The 17,966-nt window shown below is 43.6% G+C and overlaps 1 protein-coding gene across 1 annotated transcript in view; it reads left to right on the top strand.

The window, feature by feature from the left end:
- Positions 1-15,164, top strand: part of LOC110530990 (mitogen-activated protein kinase kinase kinase 20) — a 32,075-nt gene extending 16,911 nt beyond the window's left edge. The window contains exons 10-12 of the mRNA XM_090183148.1: positions 9,840-9,978; positions 10,145-10,259; positions 10,616-15,164. Of these exons, the coding sequence (XP_090039274.1) occupies positions 9,840-9,978; positions 10,145-10,259; positions 10,616-11,313 (952 nt within the window). The 3' untranslated portion in view covers positions 11,314-15,164. The remainder of the gene's footprint in view (positions 1-9,839; positions 9,979-10,144; positions 10,260-10,615) is intronic.
- The last annotated feature ends 2,802 nt before the right edge of the window (positions 15,165-17,966 follow it).

The following is a 17,966-nucleotide window of genomic DNA, read 5'->3' as shown; positions in this document are numbered from 1 at the left end:
AAACAATGTTTATCACTAATCCTCAGGGTGTCAGTTATATAAAAAATCGATAATATTTCAACCCGGACAATAGCGTATTCAATAGAAAGGAAAAAGAACAAAGGGCGCACCCACAGTCAGTCATGCGCGCAAACCAGTACTGCATGCTTCCCCAGTCCCGTCCCCTAACCAAAAGGTATTTTTCTTTGTCGTTTTTCAGAAAACAAGCCTGAAACCATGTCTAAAGACTATTGACATCTATTGGAAGCCTTAGGAACTGCAATCAGGTCCCTAACCAATTACATAGTCAATAGGCATTCAATGGAAAACCACTCACATAAAAAAAATCCCACTTCCTGGATGGATTTTCCTCTGGTTTTTGCCTGCCATATCAGTTCTGTTATACTCAGACATAATTTTAACAGCTTTAGGAGCTTCAAAGTGCTTTCTATCCAATGCTATATGCATATCCTAGCTTCTGGGCCTGAGTAACATGCAGTTTATTTTGAGCACGTCATTCATACGAATTTACGAATGCTGCCCCCTGTCACTAAAAAGATATCAAACGTCTCCAATCCAAAATCAAATCTAGATTTGGCTTTCTATTTCACAACAAAGCCTCTTTCACTTATGCCGCCAAACTTACCCTAGTAAAACTGACTATCCTACCGATCCTCGACTTCGGCGATGTCATCTACAAAATAGCTTCCAATACTCTACTCAGCAAACTGGATGCAGTCTATCACAGTGCCATCTGTTTTGTTACCAGAGCCCCTTATACCACCCACCACTGCGAACTGTATGCTCTAGTCGGCTGGCCCTCGCTACATATTCATCGCCAGACCCACTGGCTCCAGGTCATCTATAAGTCTGTTAGGTAAAGCTCTGCCTTATCTCAGCTCACTGGTCATAATAACTCCCCCCACCCGTAGCACGCGCTCCAGCAGGTATATCTCACTGGTCATCCCCAAAGCCAACACCTACTTTGGCCCGCCTTTCCTTCCAGTTCTCTGTTGCCATTGACTGGAACGAATTGCAAAAATCGCTGAAGCTGGAGATTTCCCTCACTAACTTTAAACATCAGATATCTGAGCAGCTAACCGATCGCTGCAGCTGTTCATAGTTCATCTGTAAATAGCCCACCCAATCAACCTACCTCATCCCATATTGTTTTTATTTACTTTTCTGCTCTTAAGCACACCAGTTTCACTCCTTGCACATCATCATCTGCTCATATATCACTCCAGTGTTAATCTGCTAAATTGTTATTACTTTGCTACTATGACCTATTTATTGCCTTACCTCCTCACGCCATTTGCACACACTGTATATAGACTTTATTTTTTCTATTGTGTTATTGACTGTACGCTTGTTTATTCCATGTAACTCTGTGCTGTTGTTTGTTTCGCCCTGTTTTGTATTATCTTGACCAGGTCGCAGTTGTAAATGAGAACGTGTTCTTAATTAACTGGCCTACCTGGTTAAATAAAGGTGAAAAAATAAATAATAATAAACATCTTTTGAAGCCAGACACAGGACAGAGAGCAGGGCTCACTGTATATACTTACAACCTAACAAGAGGCCCCAGTGTGTGTGTGTGTGTCTCAGGGGAGAAGCTGTATGCATAACCCTGCTGGCTCATTGGTTTTAGTCTATAATAAGACTCTCTGGAAACTATCCATGTAGGAGATTCCTCTATTTAGCCTGTTTCCACCAGAGACCGGGGGGGGGGGGGGGGGGGTCACATAAGAAGCATATAGGGGGCAGCTAGAAGTCAAGTATGGGAAAAAGAGGGAAGGGGGACACTATTTAGAGAGGAAACAAAATGTAGAGGGTGAAAAATAAAACACTGATGAAGAGAGAATAGAGGAGACAAGAGGGAGGAGGAGGAAGAGGGTGGCAGATTCTGTTCGTGTTTGACATGAGTGTGGCAAGATCATCAATTATGAGAGAAGAATAGAGAATGAGTGGAAAGATCTGATGGAGAGGGTGGAGGAGGGAGAGAGTTGGGGAGAGAGAAGTGGAGGGAGAAGTGGAGGGAGAGATTAAGGGGGAGAGAGTGGAGGAGAGAGAGGGAGAGAGTTGGGGGAGAAGGGATATAGTGGGGGAGGGAAAGGGGGAGGGAGAGTTAGGGGGAGAGAGGGGGAGAGAGAGAGAGGGAGAGCGAGAGAGAGGGGGAGGTAGAGAGCAGGGGAAGGGAGAGAGTGGAGGAGACAAATGGGAAGGGAGGTATTTTATCAAATTTTTAAAACATTACAATACATTCACAGATTTCGCAACACACTTTGTGCACTTAGGCCCCTACTCCACCACTACCACATATCTGTAGTACTAACTCTGTGTGTGTATAGTGCGTATGTTATCGTGTGTGTATGCATGTGTCTGTGCCTATGTTTGTGTTGCTTCAAAGTCCCAGCTATTCTATAAGGTGTATTTTTATATTTTTAAAACAAATTTAAAATCTACTTTTACTGCTTACATCAGTTACTTGATAGTAACTGATGTAAGCATGTAGTACTGTGCGTCTGTTCTGGACTTGGGGACTGTGAAGAGACCTTTTGTGGCATTTGGTATTTTGGAATTTTATTAGGATCCCCATTAGCTGTTGCAAAAGCAACAGCTACTCTTCCTGGGGTCCACACAAAACATAAAACATAATACAGAACATCATTAGACAAGAACAGCTCAAGGACAGAACTACACACATTTATTTATGGCATGTCTTGTGGGGTATGCATGGGTGTCTGAGCTGTGTGCCAATAGTTTAGACAGACAGCTCGGTGGGGAAGAGAAAGGGGGAAGAGAGAGTGAGATGGGGCGGTAGGGAGTGGGGGTAGAGGGGAGAGAGAGAGTGGGGGAGACAAATGGGAAGGGAGAGAGTGGAGTTGAGAGGGAGAGTGGGGGGAGAGAAGAGGAGGGAGAGAGTGGGAGGGAGAGCTGGTGGGAGAGATGAGAGAGAGGGGGTGAGAGAGGGGTTGGAGAGAGTGGGGGGAGAGGGAGGTGAGACATGGGAAGGGAAGGAGAGAGTGGGGAAGAGAGAGAGGGGGAAGGAGAGAGATTGAGAGAGAGGGGGAGAGAGAGGAGAAAAGAGTGGGGGGGAGGAGAAAATAATGGGGGGGAGAGTGGTAGGAGGAAAGTGGGGGAGAGGGGGAGAGAGTTGGGGGGAGGGAGGGAGAGGAAGAGGGGGAGAATAGTTGGAGACAGTGGGAGGGAGAGCTAGTGGGGGTTGTCATTGGAGGAAGGTTTACAGAGGGGAAACGTTGTGAGGAGGGCTTTAAGTGGCGGAGAGAAGTCGGATTAGGAGGCGAGCACTGCAATTGGGGTTTGGAGAGAGGGAGAAGTTTGAATTGAGGGAGAAGTTTGAATTGAGGGAGAAGTTTGAATTGAGGGAGAAGTTTGAATTGAGGGAGAAGTTTGAAGAGAGGGAGAGTTGGAAGAGTTTAGGGAGAGGGGCAGGGAGATATATCCGTGCATCAGATGTCTGTATATTTAGGTGTGTGTGTTCCATTATATCATTTCATATCACAGAAAAAACATTGCCCCATAGTGGAATAAATCGCTAGCACTAGACAGATATCGACCTAATGCCAGAACCGGACGAGAACCTGACACCCTCAGCACACAGGGGGACAAATACCTGCCTGGAGGTGACAGCATTTTCTCTCCCACATGCCCCCCTAGGCGCAACTATGACAACATAACCAACAAAAACGGGTCACAACTCCTGTAGCTCTGTCGCACGCTGGGTATGTACATACAGTGCCTTGCGAAAGTATTTGGCCCCCTTGAACTTTGCAAACTTTTGCCACATTTCAGGCTTCAAACATAAAGATATAAAACTGTATTTTTTGTGAAGAATCAACAACAAGTGGGACACAATCATGAAGTGGAACGACATTTATTGGATATTTCAAACTTTTTTAACAAATCAAAAACTGAAAAATTGGGCGTGCAAAATTATTCAGCCCCTTTACTTTCAGTGCAGCAAACTCTCTCCAGAAGTTCAGTGAGGATCTCTGAATGATCCAATGTTGACCTAAATGACTAATGATGATAAATTCAATCCACCTGTGTGTAATCAAGTCTCCGTATCAATGCACCTGCACTGTGATAGTCTCAGAGGTCCGTTAAAAGCGCAGAGAGCATCATGAAGAACAAGGAACACACAAGGCAGGTCCGAGATACTGTTGTGAAGAAGTTTAAAGCCGGATTTGGATACAAAAAGATTTCCCAAGCTTTAAACATCCCAAGGAGCACTGTGCAAGCGATAATATTGAAATGGAAGGAGTATCAGACCACTGCAAATCTACAAAGACCTGGCCGTCCTTCTAAACTTTCAGCTCATACAAGGAGAAGACTGATCAGAGATGCAGCCAAGAGGCCCATGATCACTCTGGATGAACTGCAGAGATCTACAGCTGAGATGGGAGACTTTGTCCACAGGACAACAATCAGTCGTATATTGCACAAATCTGGCCTTTATGGAAGAGTGGCAAGAAGAAAGCCATTTCTTAAAGATATCCATAAAAAAGTGTTGTTTGCCACAAGCCACCTGGGAGACACACCAAACATGTGGAAGAAGGTGCTCTGGTCAGATGAAACCAAAATTGAACTTTTTGGCAACAATGCAAAACGTTATGTTTGGCGTAAAAGCAACACAGCTCATCACCCTGAACACACCATCCCCACTGTCAAACATGGTGGTGGCAGCATCATGGTTTGGGCCTGCTTTTCTTCAGCAGGGACAGGGAAGATGGTTAAAATTGATGGGAAGATGGATGGAGCCAAATACAGGACCATTCTGGAAGAAAACCTGATGGAGTCTGCGAAAGACCTGAGACTGGGACGGAGATTTGTCTTCCAACAAGACAATGATCCAAAACATAAAGCAAAATCTACAATAGAATGGTTCAAAAATAAACATATCCAGGTGTTAGAATGTCAAAGTCCAGACCTGTCAAAGTCCAGACCTGAATCCAATCGAGAATCTGTGGAAAGAACTGAAAACTGCTGTTCACAAATGCTCTCCATCCAACCTCACTGAGCTCGAGCTGTTTTGCAAGTAGGAATGGGAAAAATGTTCAGTCTCTCGATGTGCAAAACTGATAGAGACATACCCCAAACGACTTACAGCTGTAATCGCAGCAAAAGGTGGCGCTACAAAGTATTAACTTAAGGGGGCTGAATAATTTTGCACGCCCAATTTTTCAGTTTTTGATTTGTTAAAAAAGTTTGAAATATCCAATAAATGTCGTTCCACTTCATGATTCTTCACAATCTTTATGTTTGAAGCCTGAAATGTGGCAAAAGGTCGCAAAGTTCAAGGGGGCCAAATACTTTGGCAAGGCACTGTAGTTAAAGTCAGGCTGAAAGGGGACTCCTATGGTAGGTACACCTATAGCTCATCTCTTGGCAGTAGTACTGTAGACTACTTTATCACTGACATCAACACAGAGTCTCTGAGCGCTCACAGTCAGCCCACTGACACCCCTATCAGATCACAGCAAAATCACAGTCTACTTGAACAGAGCAATACTCAATCATGAGGCAACAAAGCCAAAGGAACTGAGTAATACAAACAAATGCTATAGATGGAAAGAATGCAGTGTGGAAACCTACCGAAAAACAATTAGGCAACAAAAAATTCAATCACCTTTAGACAACTTCCTGGACAAAACATACTACTGTAATAGTGAAGGTACAAATTTGGAAGTAGAAAATCTGAAAAGTATATATCTGACATCTCAGCTTCCCTATCAATTCAAAAAAATTCAAACAGAAAACCAAAGAAAATTAACAACAATGACAAATGGTTTGATGAAAAATGCAAAAACCTGAGAAAGAAATTGAGAAACCTGTCCAACCAAAAACATAGATATCCAGACAACCTGAGTCTATGCCTTCACTATGGTGAATCACCAAAACAATAGAGAAATACAATACGGGGAAAAGAAGGAACAGCGCGTCAGTAATCAGCTCAATGTAATTTAAGAATCCATAGACTCTAACCACTTCTGGGAAAATTGGAAAACACTAAACAAACAACAACACGAATAATTATCTATCCAAAATGGAGATGTATGGGTAAGCCACTTCTCCTATCTTTTTGGCTCTATGACAAAGAATAAAGAGCAAAAACATATACATGATCAAATACAAATCTTACAATCAACTATTAAAGACTACCAGAACCCACTGGATTCTCCAATTACCTTGAAGGAGCTACAGGACAAAATAAAAACCCTCCAACCCAAAAAGGCCTGTGGTGTTGATGGTATCCTTAATGAAATGATCAAATATACAGACCACAAATTCCAATGATCTATATTTAAACTATTTAACATCATCCTTAGCTCTGGCATCTTCCCCAATATTTTGAACCAAGAACTGATCACCCCAATCCACAAAAGTTGAGACAAATTTGACCACAATAACTACCGTGGGATATGCGTCAACAGCAACCTTGGGAAAATCCTCTGCATTATCATTAACAGCAGACTTGTACATTTCCTCAGTGAAAACAATGTACTGCTGCTGATGCCAAATTGGCTTTTTACCAAATTATTGTACGACAGACCACATTTTCACCCTGCACACCTTAATTGACAAACAAACAAACCGAAACAAAGGCAAAGTCTTCTCATTCAATTTGGCATGAGGGTCTGCTATACAAATTGATGGAAAGTGGTGTTGGAGGAAAAACATACAACATTATAAAATCCATGTACACAAACAACAAGTCTGAGGTTAAAATTGGCAAAAAAACACACACATTTCTTTCCACAGGGTCGTGGGGGGAAAAAGGGATAAAGTCCCACCCTCTTCAACATCTACATATATCAACAAATTGGCGAGGACACTAGAACAGTCTGCAGAACCCGGCCTCACCCTACTAGAATCTGAAGTCAAATGTCTACTGTTTTCTGATGATCTCATGCTACTGTCACCAACCAAGGAGCGCCTACAGCAGCACCTAGATCTTCTGCACAGATTCTGTCAGACCTGGGCCCTGACAGTAAATCTCAGTAAGACAAAAATAGTGGTGTTCCAAAAAAGGTCCAGGACCACAAATACAAATTCCATCTAGATACCGTTGCCCTAGAGCACACAAACAATTATATATACCTCGGCCTAAACATCAGCGCCACAGATAACTTCCACAAAGCTGTGAACGATCTTAGAGACAAGGCAAGAAGGACATTCTATGCCATCAAAAGGAACATCAAATTCGACATACTGATTAGGTACTTGAATCAGTTATAGAACCCATTGCCCTCTATGGTTGTGAGGTCTGTGGTCCGCTCACCAACCATGAATTTACAAAATGTGACAAACACCAAATTGAGACACTGCATGCAGAATTCTTCAAAAAATATGCTCTGTGTCCAACCTAGAACACAAAATAATGCATGCAGAGCAGAATTAGGCCAATAGCCACGAAAAGCTAAAAGGAAGCGAATCCCAAACCTTCCATAACAAAGCCATCACCTACAGAGAGATGAACCTGGAGAAGGGTCCCCTAAGCAATCTGTTCCTGGAGCTCTGTTCACAAACAGAATCCACAGAGCTCCAGGACATCATCACAATTAGACCCAACCAAATCATGAGAAAACAAAAAGATAATTACTTGACGCGTTGGAAAGAATTCACAAGAAAACGGAGCAAACTAGAATGCTAATTGGCCCCAAACAGAGAGTACACATTGGCAGCATACCTGATCACTGGGACTGACCCGAACTTAAGGAAAGCTTTGACTATGTACAGACTCAGTGAGCATAGCCTTGCTATTGAGAAAGGCCGCCGTAGGCAGACCTGGCTCTCAAGAGAAGACAAGCTATGTGCACACTGCCCACAAAATGAGGTGGAAACTGAGCTGCACTTCCTAACCTTCTGCACAATGTATGACCATATTAGAGGTACATATTTCCCTCAGAATACACAGACCCTCAAAGAATTGAAAAACAATCCCAAATTTGATCAACTCCCATATCTATTGAGTGAAATACTACAGTGTGCCATCACAGCAGCAATATTTCTGACCTGTAGTCACAAGAAAAGGGCAAGCAGTGAAGAACAAACACCATTGTAAATACAACCCATATTTATGTTTATTTATTTTTCCTTTTGTACCCTAACTATTTGCATGTCGTTACAACACTGTAAATATACAGTTGAAGTCGGAAGTTTACATACACCTTAGCAAAATACATTTAAACTCAGTTTATCACAATTCATGACATTTAATCCTAGTAAAATGTTCCTGTTTTAGGTCACTTAGGATCACCACTTTATTTTAAGAATGTGAAATGTCAGAATAATAGCAGAGAGAGTGATTTATTTCAGCTTTTATTTCTTTCATCACATTCCCAGTGGGTCAGAAGTTTACATACACTCAATTAGTATTTGGTAGCATTGCCTTTAAAACGTTTAACTTGGGTCAAATGTTTTGGGTAGCCTTCCACAATCTTCCCACAATAAGTTGGGTGAATTTTGGCCATTCCTCCTGACAGAGCTGGTGTAACTGAGTCAGGTTTGTAGGCCTCCTTGATCACACACGCTTTTTCAGTTCTGCCCTCAAATTCAGCCCTGATTGAGGTCAGGGCTTTGTGATGGCCAGTCCAATACCTTGACTTTGCTGTCCTTAAGCCATTTTTCTACAACTATGGGAGTATGCTTGGGGTCATTGTCCATTTGGAAGACCCATTTGCGACCAAGCTTTAACTTCCTTACTGATGTCTTGAGATGTTGCTTTAATATATCCACATAATTTTCCTCCCTCATGATTATATCTATTTTGTGAATTGCAAAAGTCACTTCTGCAGCAAATCACCCCGTCAACATGATGCTGTCACCTCCGTGCTTCACGGTTGGGATGGTGTTCTTTGGCTTGCAAGCCTCCCCCTTTTTCATAACGATGGTCATTATGGCCGAACAGTTCTATTTTTGTTTCATCAGACCAGAGGACATTTCTTAAAAAGTACCATCTTTGTCCCCATGTGCAGTTGCAAACAGTAGTCTGGCTTTTTTATGATGGTTTTGGAGCAGTGGCATCTTCCTTGCTGAGCGGTTGATATAAGACTTGTTTTACTGTGTATATAGACACTTTTATACCTGTTTCCTCCAGCATCTTCACAAGGTAATTTGCTGTTGTTCTGGGATTCATTCTCACTTTCGCACCAAAGTACGTTCATCTCTAGGAGACAGAACGTGTCTCCTTCCTGAGCGGTATGACGGCTGCGTGGTCCCATGGTGTTTATACTTGCGTACTATTGTTTGTACAGATGAACGTGGTACGTTCAGGCTTTTGGAAATTGCTCCCAAGGAGGAACCAGACTTGTGGAGGTCTACAATTATTTTCCTGGCGTCTTGTCAAGCAAAGAAGCACTGAGTTTGAAGGTAGGCCTTGAAATACATCCACAGTTACACCTCCAATTGACTCAAAGGAAGTCAATTAGCCTATCAGAAGCTTCTAAAGCCATGACATTATTTTCTGCAATGTTACAAGCTGTTAAAGGCATAGTCAACTTAGTGTATGTAAACTTCTGACCCACTGGAATTGTGATACAGTGAATTTTATGTGAAATAATCTGTCTGTAAACAATTGTTGGAAAAATTACTTGTCATGCACAAAGTAGATGTCCTAACCGACTTGCCAAAACTATAGTTTGTTAACAAGAAATGTGTGGAGTGGTTGAAAAACAAGTTTTAATGACTCCAACCTAAGTGTATGTAAACTTCTGACTTCAACTGTATGTTTCCCATGACAATAAAGCCCTTTGAATTGACTTGAATTGAGAGCTCTAGACAATGTAAGGGAATGGACAATGGGCATAGTATAACAGTAGCTCTCCTCTCTGTAGGTGTGAGATAGATGCTACGTTGGAGAGGTTGCGGAGGCTGGAGAGAGACCTGGCCACTAAAGAGAAGGAGCTGGAGGAGAGAGAGCAAAGACTGAAACTGTGGGAGGAGAGACTGATGGAGAGGTCCAATGTGACACCTGTGAGTAGCCTACATGTTTGGCCGGGTTTCAAAGACCACAATGCTTCATTCATGTACGTGTTCTATTTGTTTTACAACCTTATTTGAGATGAAATATTAGAAAGAGTCATGTTGTAGAGTATCAAGCCCATCAACCCCCGTCCCCATATTTCTTTCTCTCTTTCAGTTCTTCTCCCCTATAGCATCAGGCATCGGTTCGGAGTCGTTCTTCCACTCTCAGTCTCAGGAGTCCAACAGCGCCAAGATATCCTGCCTCATCCAAACCCTCAGCAATGGAGAGAAGGACAGGGGAATGGAGGGAGGGATGGACAGGGGAATGGAGGGAGGGATGGACAGGGGAATGGAGGGAGGGATGGACAGGGGAATGGAGGGAGGGATGGACAGGGGAATGGAGGGAGGGATGGACAGGGGAATGGAGGGAGGGATGGACAGGGGAATGGAGGGAGGGGTGGACAGGGGAATGGAGGGAGGGGTGGACAGGGGAATGGAGGGGGGGGTGGACAGGGGAATGGAGGGAGGGATGGACAGGGGAATGGAGGGAGGGATGGACAGGGGAATGGAGGGAGGGATGGACAGGGGAATGGAGGGGGGGGTGGACAGGGGAATGGAGGGAGGGATGGACAGGGGAATGGAGGGGGGGGGGTGGACAGGGGGATAGGGTGGTTCCAGTCCATGCTTAGAGGCTTATCAAGCAGTCTTGGGGAGGCAGCTGTGGATGGAGGGTTAGAGGTAACCTGGGGAGAGAGAGAGAAGGAGAGGGGAGGTATAGTTGGGGGGTGTCTGGCGCTAGGGGACGGGGGGCGTTTACAGATCATGCTAAAGGGGTTCCATGGTGGGATTGGAAAGGTAGAGGGGGAGAATGAGATGGAGGAGAGGGGTTGGGGGGAGAGTGGGAGACAAGATGGATGGAGGGAGCGAATGAAGGAGGAGCGGATTGTGAATGGAGGGAGTATGGAGGGAGAGAGGCTACAGTCCATATTTAGGGAGCTGGGTGGGGGGCGTTTGTTTGGGGACATGCTCTCTTTAGCTGATATTGATGGGGTAGAGGGGGTAGGTGACATGGACATGAACATGGGGGAGATAGGTGACCTGGGGGTGGTAGTGGTCAGGGGTGATACGGCTGGGGTCATAAGTCATAAGGTCAGGAGTGAGTTAGGGGTCAGAGGTCAGGGGGTGAGGTCGGGAGTACAGATGAGCATGTGGACAACGTCCAATCAGAACTCTTCTAAGATTTGCAGCGTGCGACAGGGAACCAACATCAATATGGCCGCCACCGTTGCGGCGTTAGACATGAACGTGATGGAGCTGAGCTGGTCTGACCACGACAGTGACTAGGAGAACACACAAACACACAGGGATACTGGGAAGGTACACACACACACAATTTTGTTTTTGTTACGTCAATATATATATTTTTTTCATTGAAGCCAAATTTATCCACCCCCTGTTGTGAGGACTTTAGGGGATAATAGTGAAGAATTGTCAGCAGTGTGGATTTCCTCCTGAAAACTGTCATGTTGTTCTGGTGTATTGAAGCCTTTAAAGTGGTATGCAACTGATGTGCCATATTAACACGTGTTACATAGACCAGAGAGCAGTTTGTGGAGGCTAGGACAAGTCAGGGTACCATCCAATGTTCTATGCTTTTAGACCATTAATACAGTTCATTCGTTCAAAAACGAAACTTTGAATTCAATTAATGGATCCTTACTGTGATCAAATGGATCCTTACTGTGATCAAATGGATCCTTACTGTGATCAAATGGATCCTTACTGTGATCAAATGGATCCTTACTGTGATCAAATGGATCCTTACTGTGATCAAATGGATCCATTACTGTGATCAAATGCATCCTTACTGTGATCAAATGGATCCTTACTGTGATCAAATGGATCCTTACTGTGATCAAATGGATCCTTACTGTGATCAAATGGATCCTTACTGTGATCAAATGGATCCTTACTGTGATCAAATGGATCCTTACTGTGATCAAATGGATCCTTACTGTGATCAAATGGATTCTTACTGTGATCAAATGGATTCTTACTGTGATCAAATGGATCCTTACTGTGATCAAATGGATCCTTACTGTGATCAAATGGATCCTTACTGTGATCAAATGGATCCATTACTGTGATCAAATGGATCCTTACTGTGATCAAATGGATCCTTACTGTGATCAAATGGATCCTTACTGTGATCAAATGGATCCTTACTGTGATCAAATGGATCCTTACTGTGATCAAATGGATCCATTACTGTGATCAAATGGATCCTTACTGTGATCAAATGGATCCATTACTGTGATCAAATGGATCCTTACTGTGATCAAATGGATCCTTACTGTGATCAAATGGATCCTTACTGTGATCAAATGGATCCTTACTGTGATCAAATGGATCCTTACTGTGATCAAATGGATCCTTACTGTGATCAAATGGATCCTTACTGTGATCAAATGGATCCTTACTGTGATCAAATGGATCCTTACTGTGATCAAATGGATCCTTACTGTGATCAAATGGATCCTTACTGTGATCAAATGGATCCTTACTGTGATCAAATGGATCCTTACTGTGATCAAATGGATCCTTACTGTGATCAAATGGATCCTTACTGTGATCAAATGGATCCTTACTGTGATCAAATGGATCCTTACTGTGATCAAATGGATCCTTACTGTGATCAAATGGATCCTTACTGTGATCAAATGGATCCTTACTGTGATCAAATGGATCCTTACTGTGATCAAATGGATCCTTACTGTGATCAAATGGATCCATTACTGTGATCAAATGCATCCTTACTGTGATCAAATGCATCCTTACTGTGATCAAATGGATCCTTACTGTGATCAAATGGATCCTTACTGTGATCAAATGGATCCTTACTGTGATCAAATGGATCCTTACTGTGATCAAATGGATCCTTACTGTGATCAAATGGATCCTTACTGTGATCAAATGGATCCTTACTGTGATCAAATGGATCCTTACTGTGATCAAATGGATCCTTACTGTGATCAAATGGATCCTTACTGTGATCAAATGGATCCTTACTGTGATCAAATGTGTAAAACTCTTTTGCAGCTCCCTTCTCTTTATAAATTGTATTGTTTTTCAATAAATTCAGATAAATACTGATATTTTCATTTAAGTCATATGAAAAACATTTTTTTTTCTTATAGCTTTCAGGTGCTAAAACAATACCATACAAATGTCTTTATACTGTACTTCAAAAGCAGCATCAAACCTGGTTTGAGAGATTATGTAGTAACACTTTTTACCTAAAGTAACTTCTCTCACACTGAGCAACATAATGAGGAAAAGACACAGCCCACGAACTACTAACGAAATAACTACCTCACTCTGTTCCAACCCCTCCAAAAATCCCTTAAACCAAGAGAGGAGCAGGTCCCTCATCCTTCTTCACCTAATTTCTCCTGCCTACCCTGACAGCTGACTCACACAGTGAGCAGCATTGCTACCCCAGCTAGTACCAACTTGGCTTGTCTCTCTGCTGATCTCCCTCCCTCCTCACCCCCTAACCCCTAACCCCTACCTCTACACACTGACCAGCAGTGCCACCCCGGCCAGTACCAATTTAGCTGGTCTCTCTCTGGTCTTGAGGCGGAAGGTCCAGCCATAAGTGGTTCCTCTCAGCTTGGTCTTGTACAGAGGAAACTCATAGATATTATGCATTGTCTGTTGTTTGGTACAGCTTGTACTGAGACTACTGGCATAGAGGGGGTTAACTCCTTCAGACGGGCCTCAGTGATCACCCCACCCTGAGTGTGCAATCTCTCACCTGGGTGAGAAAGAGGTGGAGGGAAAGGAGGGTGAAGTTAATTAAGATAAATTAACTAGGAAGTATGTGTTCATGAGAAGGGGAGAGAATGGAGTGTATACTGTACCTTCCATGTATGGTCTGTATTTATGCTCCCTCTCTGGCTGGATGGTTGAACTCCTTAAACTTCTTAGTCACATTCACAGTCAAGTTCATCTTATCCAACCAGAGACTGCATTACCGCTGGAGGGAGAGGGGGTAGTTGAGGAGATCATTCCACTGAACAGAGAATACCAAGAGACAGTTACAACATAAGTTGGTGATGTAATTAGAAGTGGATTGTCATTTTGTTTATAAGTGTGTGTGTGTGTGTTACCTGTGAGGACAGCCAGACCACACTGAGCAGAGCCAGGTCCTGAGTCTCGCTGTCCAGCTCTCTACCGCCTAGCAACACAGAATTACACACACAGCGCATAGCAACACCGATAAACTGTTAGACATGTCTCACAGACAGCACAACAGCGCATCATTGTACCTGGTAAACACACACACACAGAGCATAGCAACAGAGCCTCAAACATTTTAAGGCCCAGTGCAGTCAAAAACATGATTTTAATGGGTTTTATATACACTGAACAGAAATATAAATACAACATGTAAAGGTATGGGCCCATGTTTCATGAGCTGAAATCCCACAAATGTTCCATATATACAAACAGCTTATTCCTCTTAAATGTTGTGCACAAATTTGTTTACATCCTTGTTAGTGAGCATTTCTACTTTGCCAAGGTAATCCATCCCCTTGACAGATGTGGAATATCAAGAAGATGATTAATTAAACATCATGATCATTACACAGGTGAACCTTGTGATGGGGAAGGTAAAAGTCCACTCTAAAATGTGTCACACAACAAAATGGTTTCCTTATGTCAACGTTGTGAATAGAGTGCCCCATGGTGGGGCAATTATTTATGTAACCAGGCAAGTCAGGTAAGAACAAATTCTTATTTACAATGACGTCCTAGTGGGTTAACTGTCTTGATCAGGGGCAGAACGACAGATTTTCACCTTGTCAGCTCAGTGATTCGATCTAGCAACCTTTCAATTACTGGCCCAAAGCCCTAACCACTAGGCTACCTGCCGCCCCAGGGTTATGATATGGGCAGGCATAAGCTTCGAACACAATTGCATTTTATTAATGTCAATTTGAATGCACAGAGATACCGTCACGTGATCCTGAGGTCCATTGTCGTGCCATTCATCCGACGTAATGCATATCTGTGTTCCCAGTCATGTGAAATCCATAGATTAGGGCCTTATGAATTTCTTTCAACTGACTGATTTCCTTATATGAACTGTACCTCAGCAAAATCTTTAAAATTGTCGCATGTTGCGTTTATATTTTTGTTCACTATAGATTTCCACACTGAGGTTTGAGTAATACCGTGAAATTTGATAATGATGATGCAGTTTTAGAGGTGTAAGAGCTGTTGCCTTCTCTGGCCTGCCTGGTGACATCACCAGTATGGTAAATGACAGCTGTCCCACTCAGACAACTCCCGACAGTTCAGTACTAGACAAATGATTGATTGAGAAATTGCTATGAAGCCATTTTTGTTTTAAAAAAATCTAACAATTCAATTGTAAGCTATCACAGTAAGGTACTTGATTGTTACCTTCAAGACAAGACCTGTGACACAAGACAAACCTAGCTGAGTTCCACGATTTGGGAAACACAGCTATAGAGATGCACAATAGGAACCTCTCAAAGCTAAATACACTGCTCAAAAAAATAAAGGGAACACTTAAACAACACATTGTAACTCCAAGTCAATCACACTTCTGTGAAATCAAACTGTCCACTTAGGAAGCAACACTGATTGACAATACATTTCACATGCTGTTGTGCAAATGGAATAGACAACAGGTGGAAATTATAGGCAATTAGCAAGACACCCCCAATAAATGAGTGGTTCTGCAGGTGGTGATCACAGACCACTTCTCAGTTCCTATGCTTCCTGGCTATGTTTTGGTCACTTTTGAATGCTGGCGGTGCTTTCACTCTAGTGGTAGCATGAGACGGAGCCTAAAACCCACACGAGTGGCTCAGTAGTGCAGCTCATCCAGGATAGGACGTCAATGCGAGCTGTGGCAAGAAGGTTTGCTGTGTCTGTCAGCGTAGTGTCCAGAGCATGGAGGCGCTACCAGGCCAGTACATCAGGAGATGTGGAGGAGGCCGTAGGAGGGCAACAACCCAGCAGCAGGACCGCTACCTCCGCCTGTGCAAGGAGGAGCAGGAGGAGCACTGCCAGAGCTCTTCAAAATGACCTCCAGCAGGCCACAAATGTGCATGTGTCTGCTCAAACGGTCAGAAATAGACTCCACAAGGGTGGTATGAGGGCCCGACGTCCACAGGTGGGGGTTGTGCATACAGCCCAACACCGTGCAGGACGTTTGGCATTTGCCAGAGAACACCAAGATTGGCAAATTCGCCACTGGCGCCCTGTGCACTTCACAGATGAAAGCAGGTTCACACTGAGCACGTGACAGACGTGACAGAGTCTGGAGACGCCGTGGAGAATGTTCTGCTGCCTGCAACATCCTCCAGCATGGCCGGTTTGGCGGTGGGTCAGTCATGGTGTGGGGTGGCATTTCTTTGGGGGGCCGCACAGCCCTCCATGTGCTCGCCAGAGGTAGCCTGATAGCCATTAGGTACCGAGATGAGATCCTCAGACCCCTTGTGAGACCATATGCTGGTGCGGTTGGCCCTGGGTTCCTCCTAATGCAAGACAATGCTAGACCTCATGTGGCTGGAGTGTGTCAGCAGTTCCTGCAAGAGGAAGGCATTGATGCTATGGACTGGCCCGCCCGTTTCCCAGACCTGAATCCAACTGAGCACATCTGGGACATCATGTCTCGCTCCATCCACCAACGCCACGTTGCACCACAGACTGTCCAGGAGTTGGCGGATGCTTTAGTCCAGGTCTGGGAGGAGATCCCTCAGGAGACCATCCGCCATCTCATCAGGAGCATGCCCAGGCGTTGTAGGGAGGTCATACAGGCACGTGGAGGCCACACACACTACTGAGCCTCATTTTGACTTGTTTTAAGGACATTACATCAAAGTTGGATCAGCCTGTAGTGTGGTTTTCCACTTTAATTTTGAGTGTGACTCCAAATCCAGACCTTCATGGGTTGATACATTTGATTTCCATTTATATTTTTTGTTTGATTTTGTTGTCAGCACATTCAACTATGTAAAGAAAAAAGTATTTAATAAGAATATTTCATTCATTCAGATCTAGGATGTGTTATTTTAGTGTTCCCTTTATTTTTTTGAGCAGTGTATATACTGTTTTTGTCTATGTAGACCTAGAATGCTGTAGCCGATATAAGGAAGGTGAGGAGGACAGGTGAGGAGGAGAGCTGACACCACACCTAGAGACAGTTACCTGACACCATGGCAACAGAAGGGGACAGATCTCAAAACATTGTCCACCTGTCACAGCCAGGTCATGTGAAAGATGAGCCTTCAGGTCCTGATAGTGACACCTACAACCACTAACAGATCCCCTCTCTCACCACATGAGGGCAGTGTGTGATAGCATTTGGTAGAAAAGACTTCAGTTCTAATCCAAAGTGATCCGAACCATGACATCCTATTAGACATGATACAGCATTTATGTATAAACACGGACAAATTTGACATTTTTATAACTGTGTTACTTAAAATACCACATTTCTGATTAACCTTTTAAAGAATCCCCATTTTGCCTCTAACTGTAATGCATAGTTGTAATAATGCCATATGAGATGGGAGGACTGGGGATGATGATGCTTTCAGTGATCATTGGCATTTTAGTCAAAATTGACCCTCTTCTTCTTATACACTGGAGATAAATGTAGCTCATTGGTCCCACAGTAATGCTACACCAAATGACCAAAAGTCTGCTCGTCAAACATCTCATTCCAAAATCATGGGCATTAATATGTAGTTGGTCCCCCTCTTGTTGCTATAACTCCACTCTTCTGGGAAGGCTTTCCACTAGATGTCGGAACATTGCTGCGGGGACTTGCTTCCATTCAGCCACAGGAGTATTAGTGAGGTCGGGCACTGATGTTGGGCGATTACGCCTGGCTCACAGTCGACATTCCAATTAATCCCAAAGGTGTTCGATGGGGTTGAGGTCAGGGCTCTGTG

This window comes from Oncorhynchus mykiss, chromosome 8 (assembly GCF_057628025.1).
Source record: "Oncorhynchus mykiss isolate SJ-2025 chromosome 8, ASM5762802v1, whole genome shotgun sequence".
NCBI classification, from domain to species: Eukaryota; Metazoa; Chordata; class Actinopteri; order Salmoniformes; family Salmonidae; genus Oncorhynchus; species Oncorhynchus mykiss.
The sequence above is the reverse complement of the archived record's forward strand: the minus strand, read 5'-3'. Positions and strand labels throughout refer to the sequence as shown.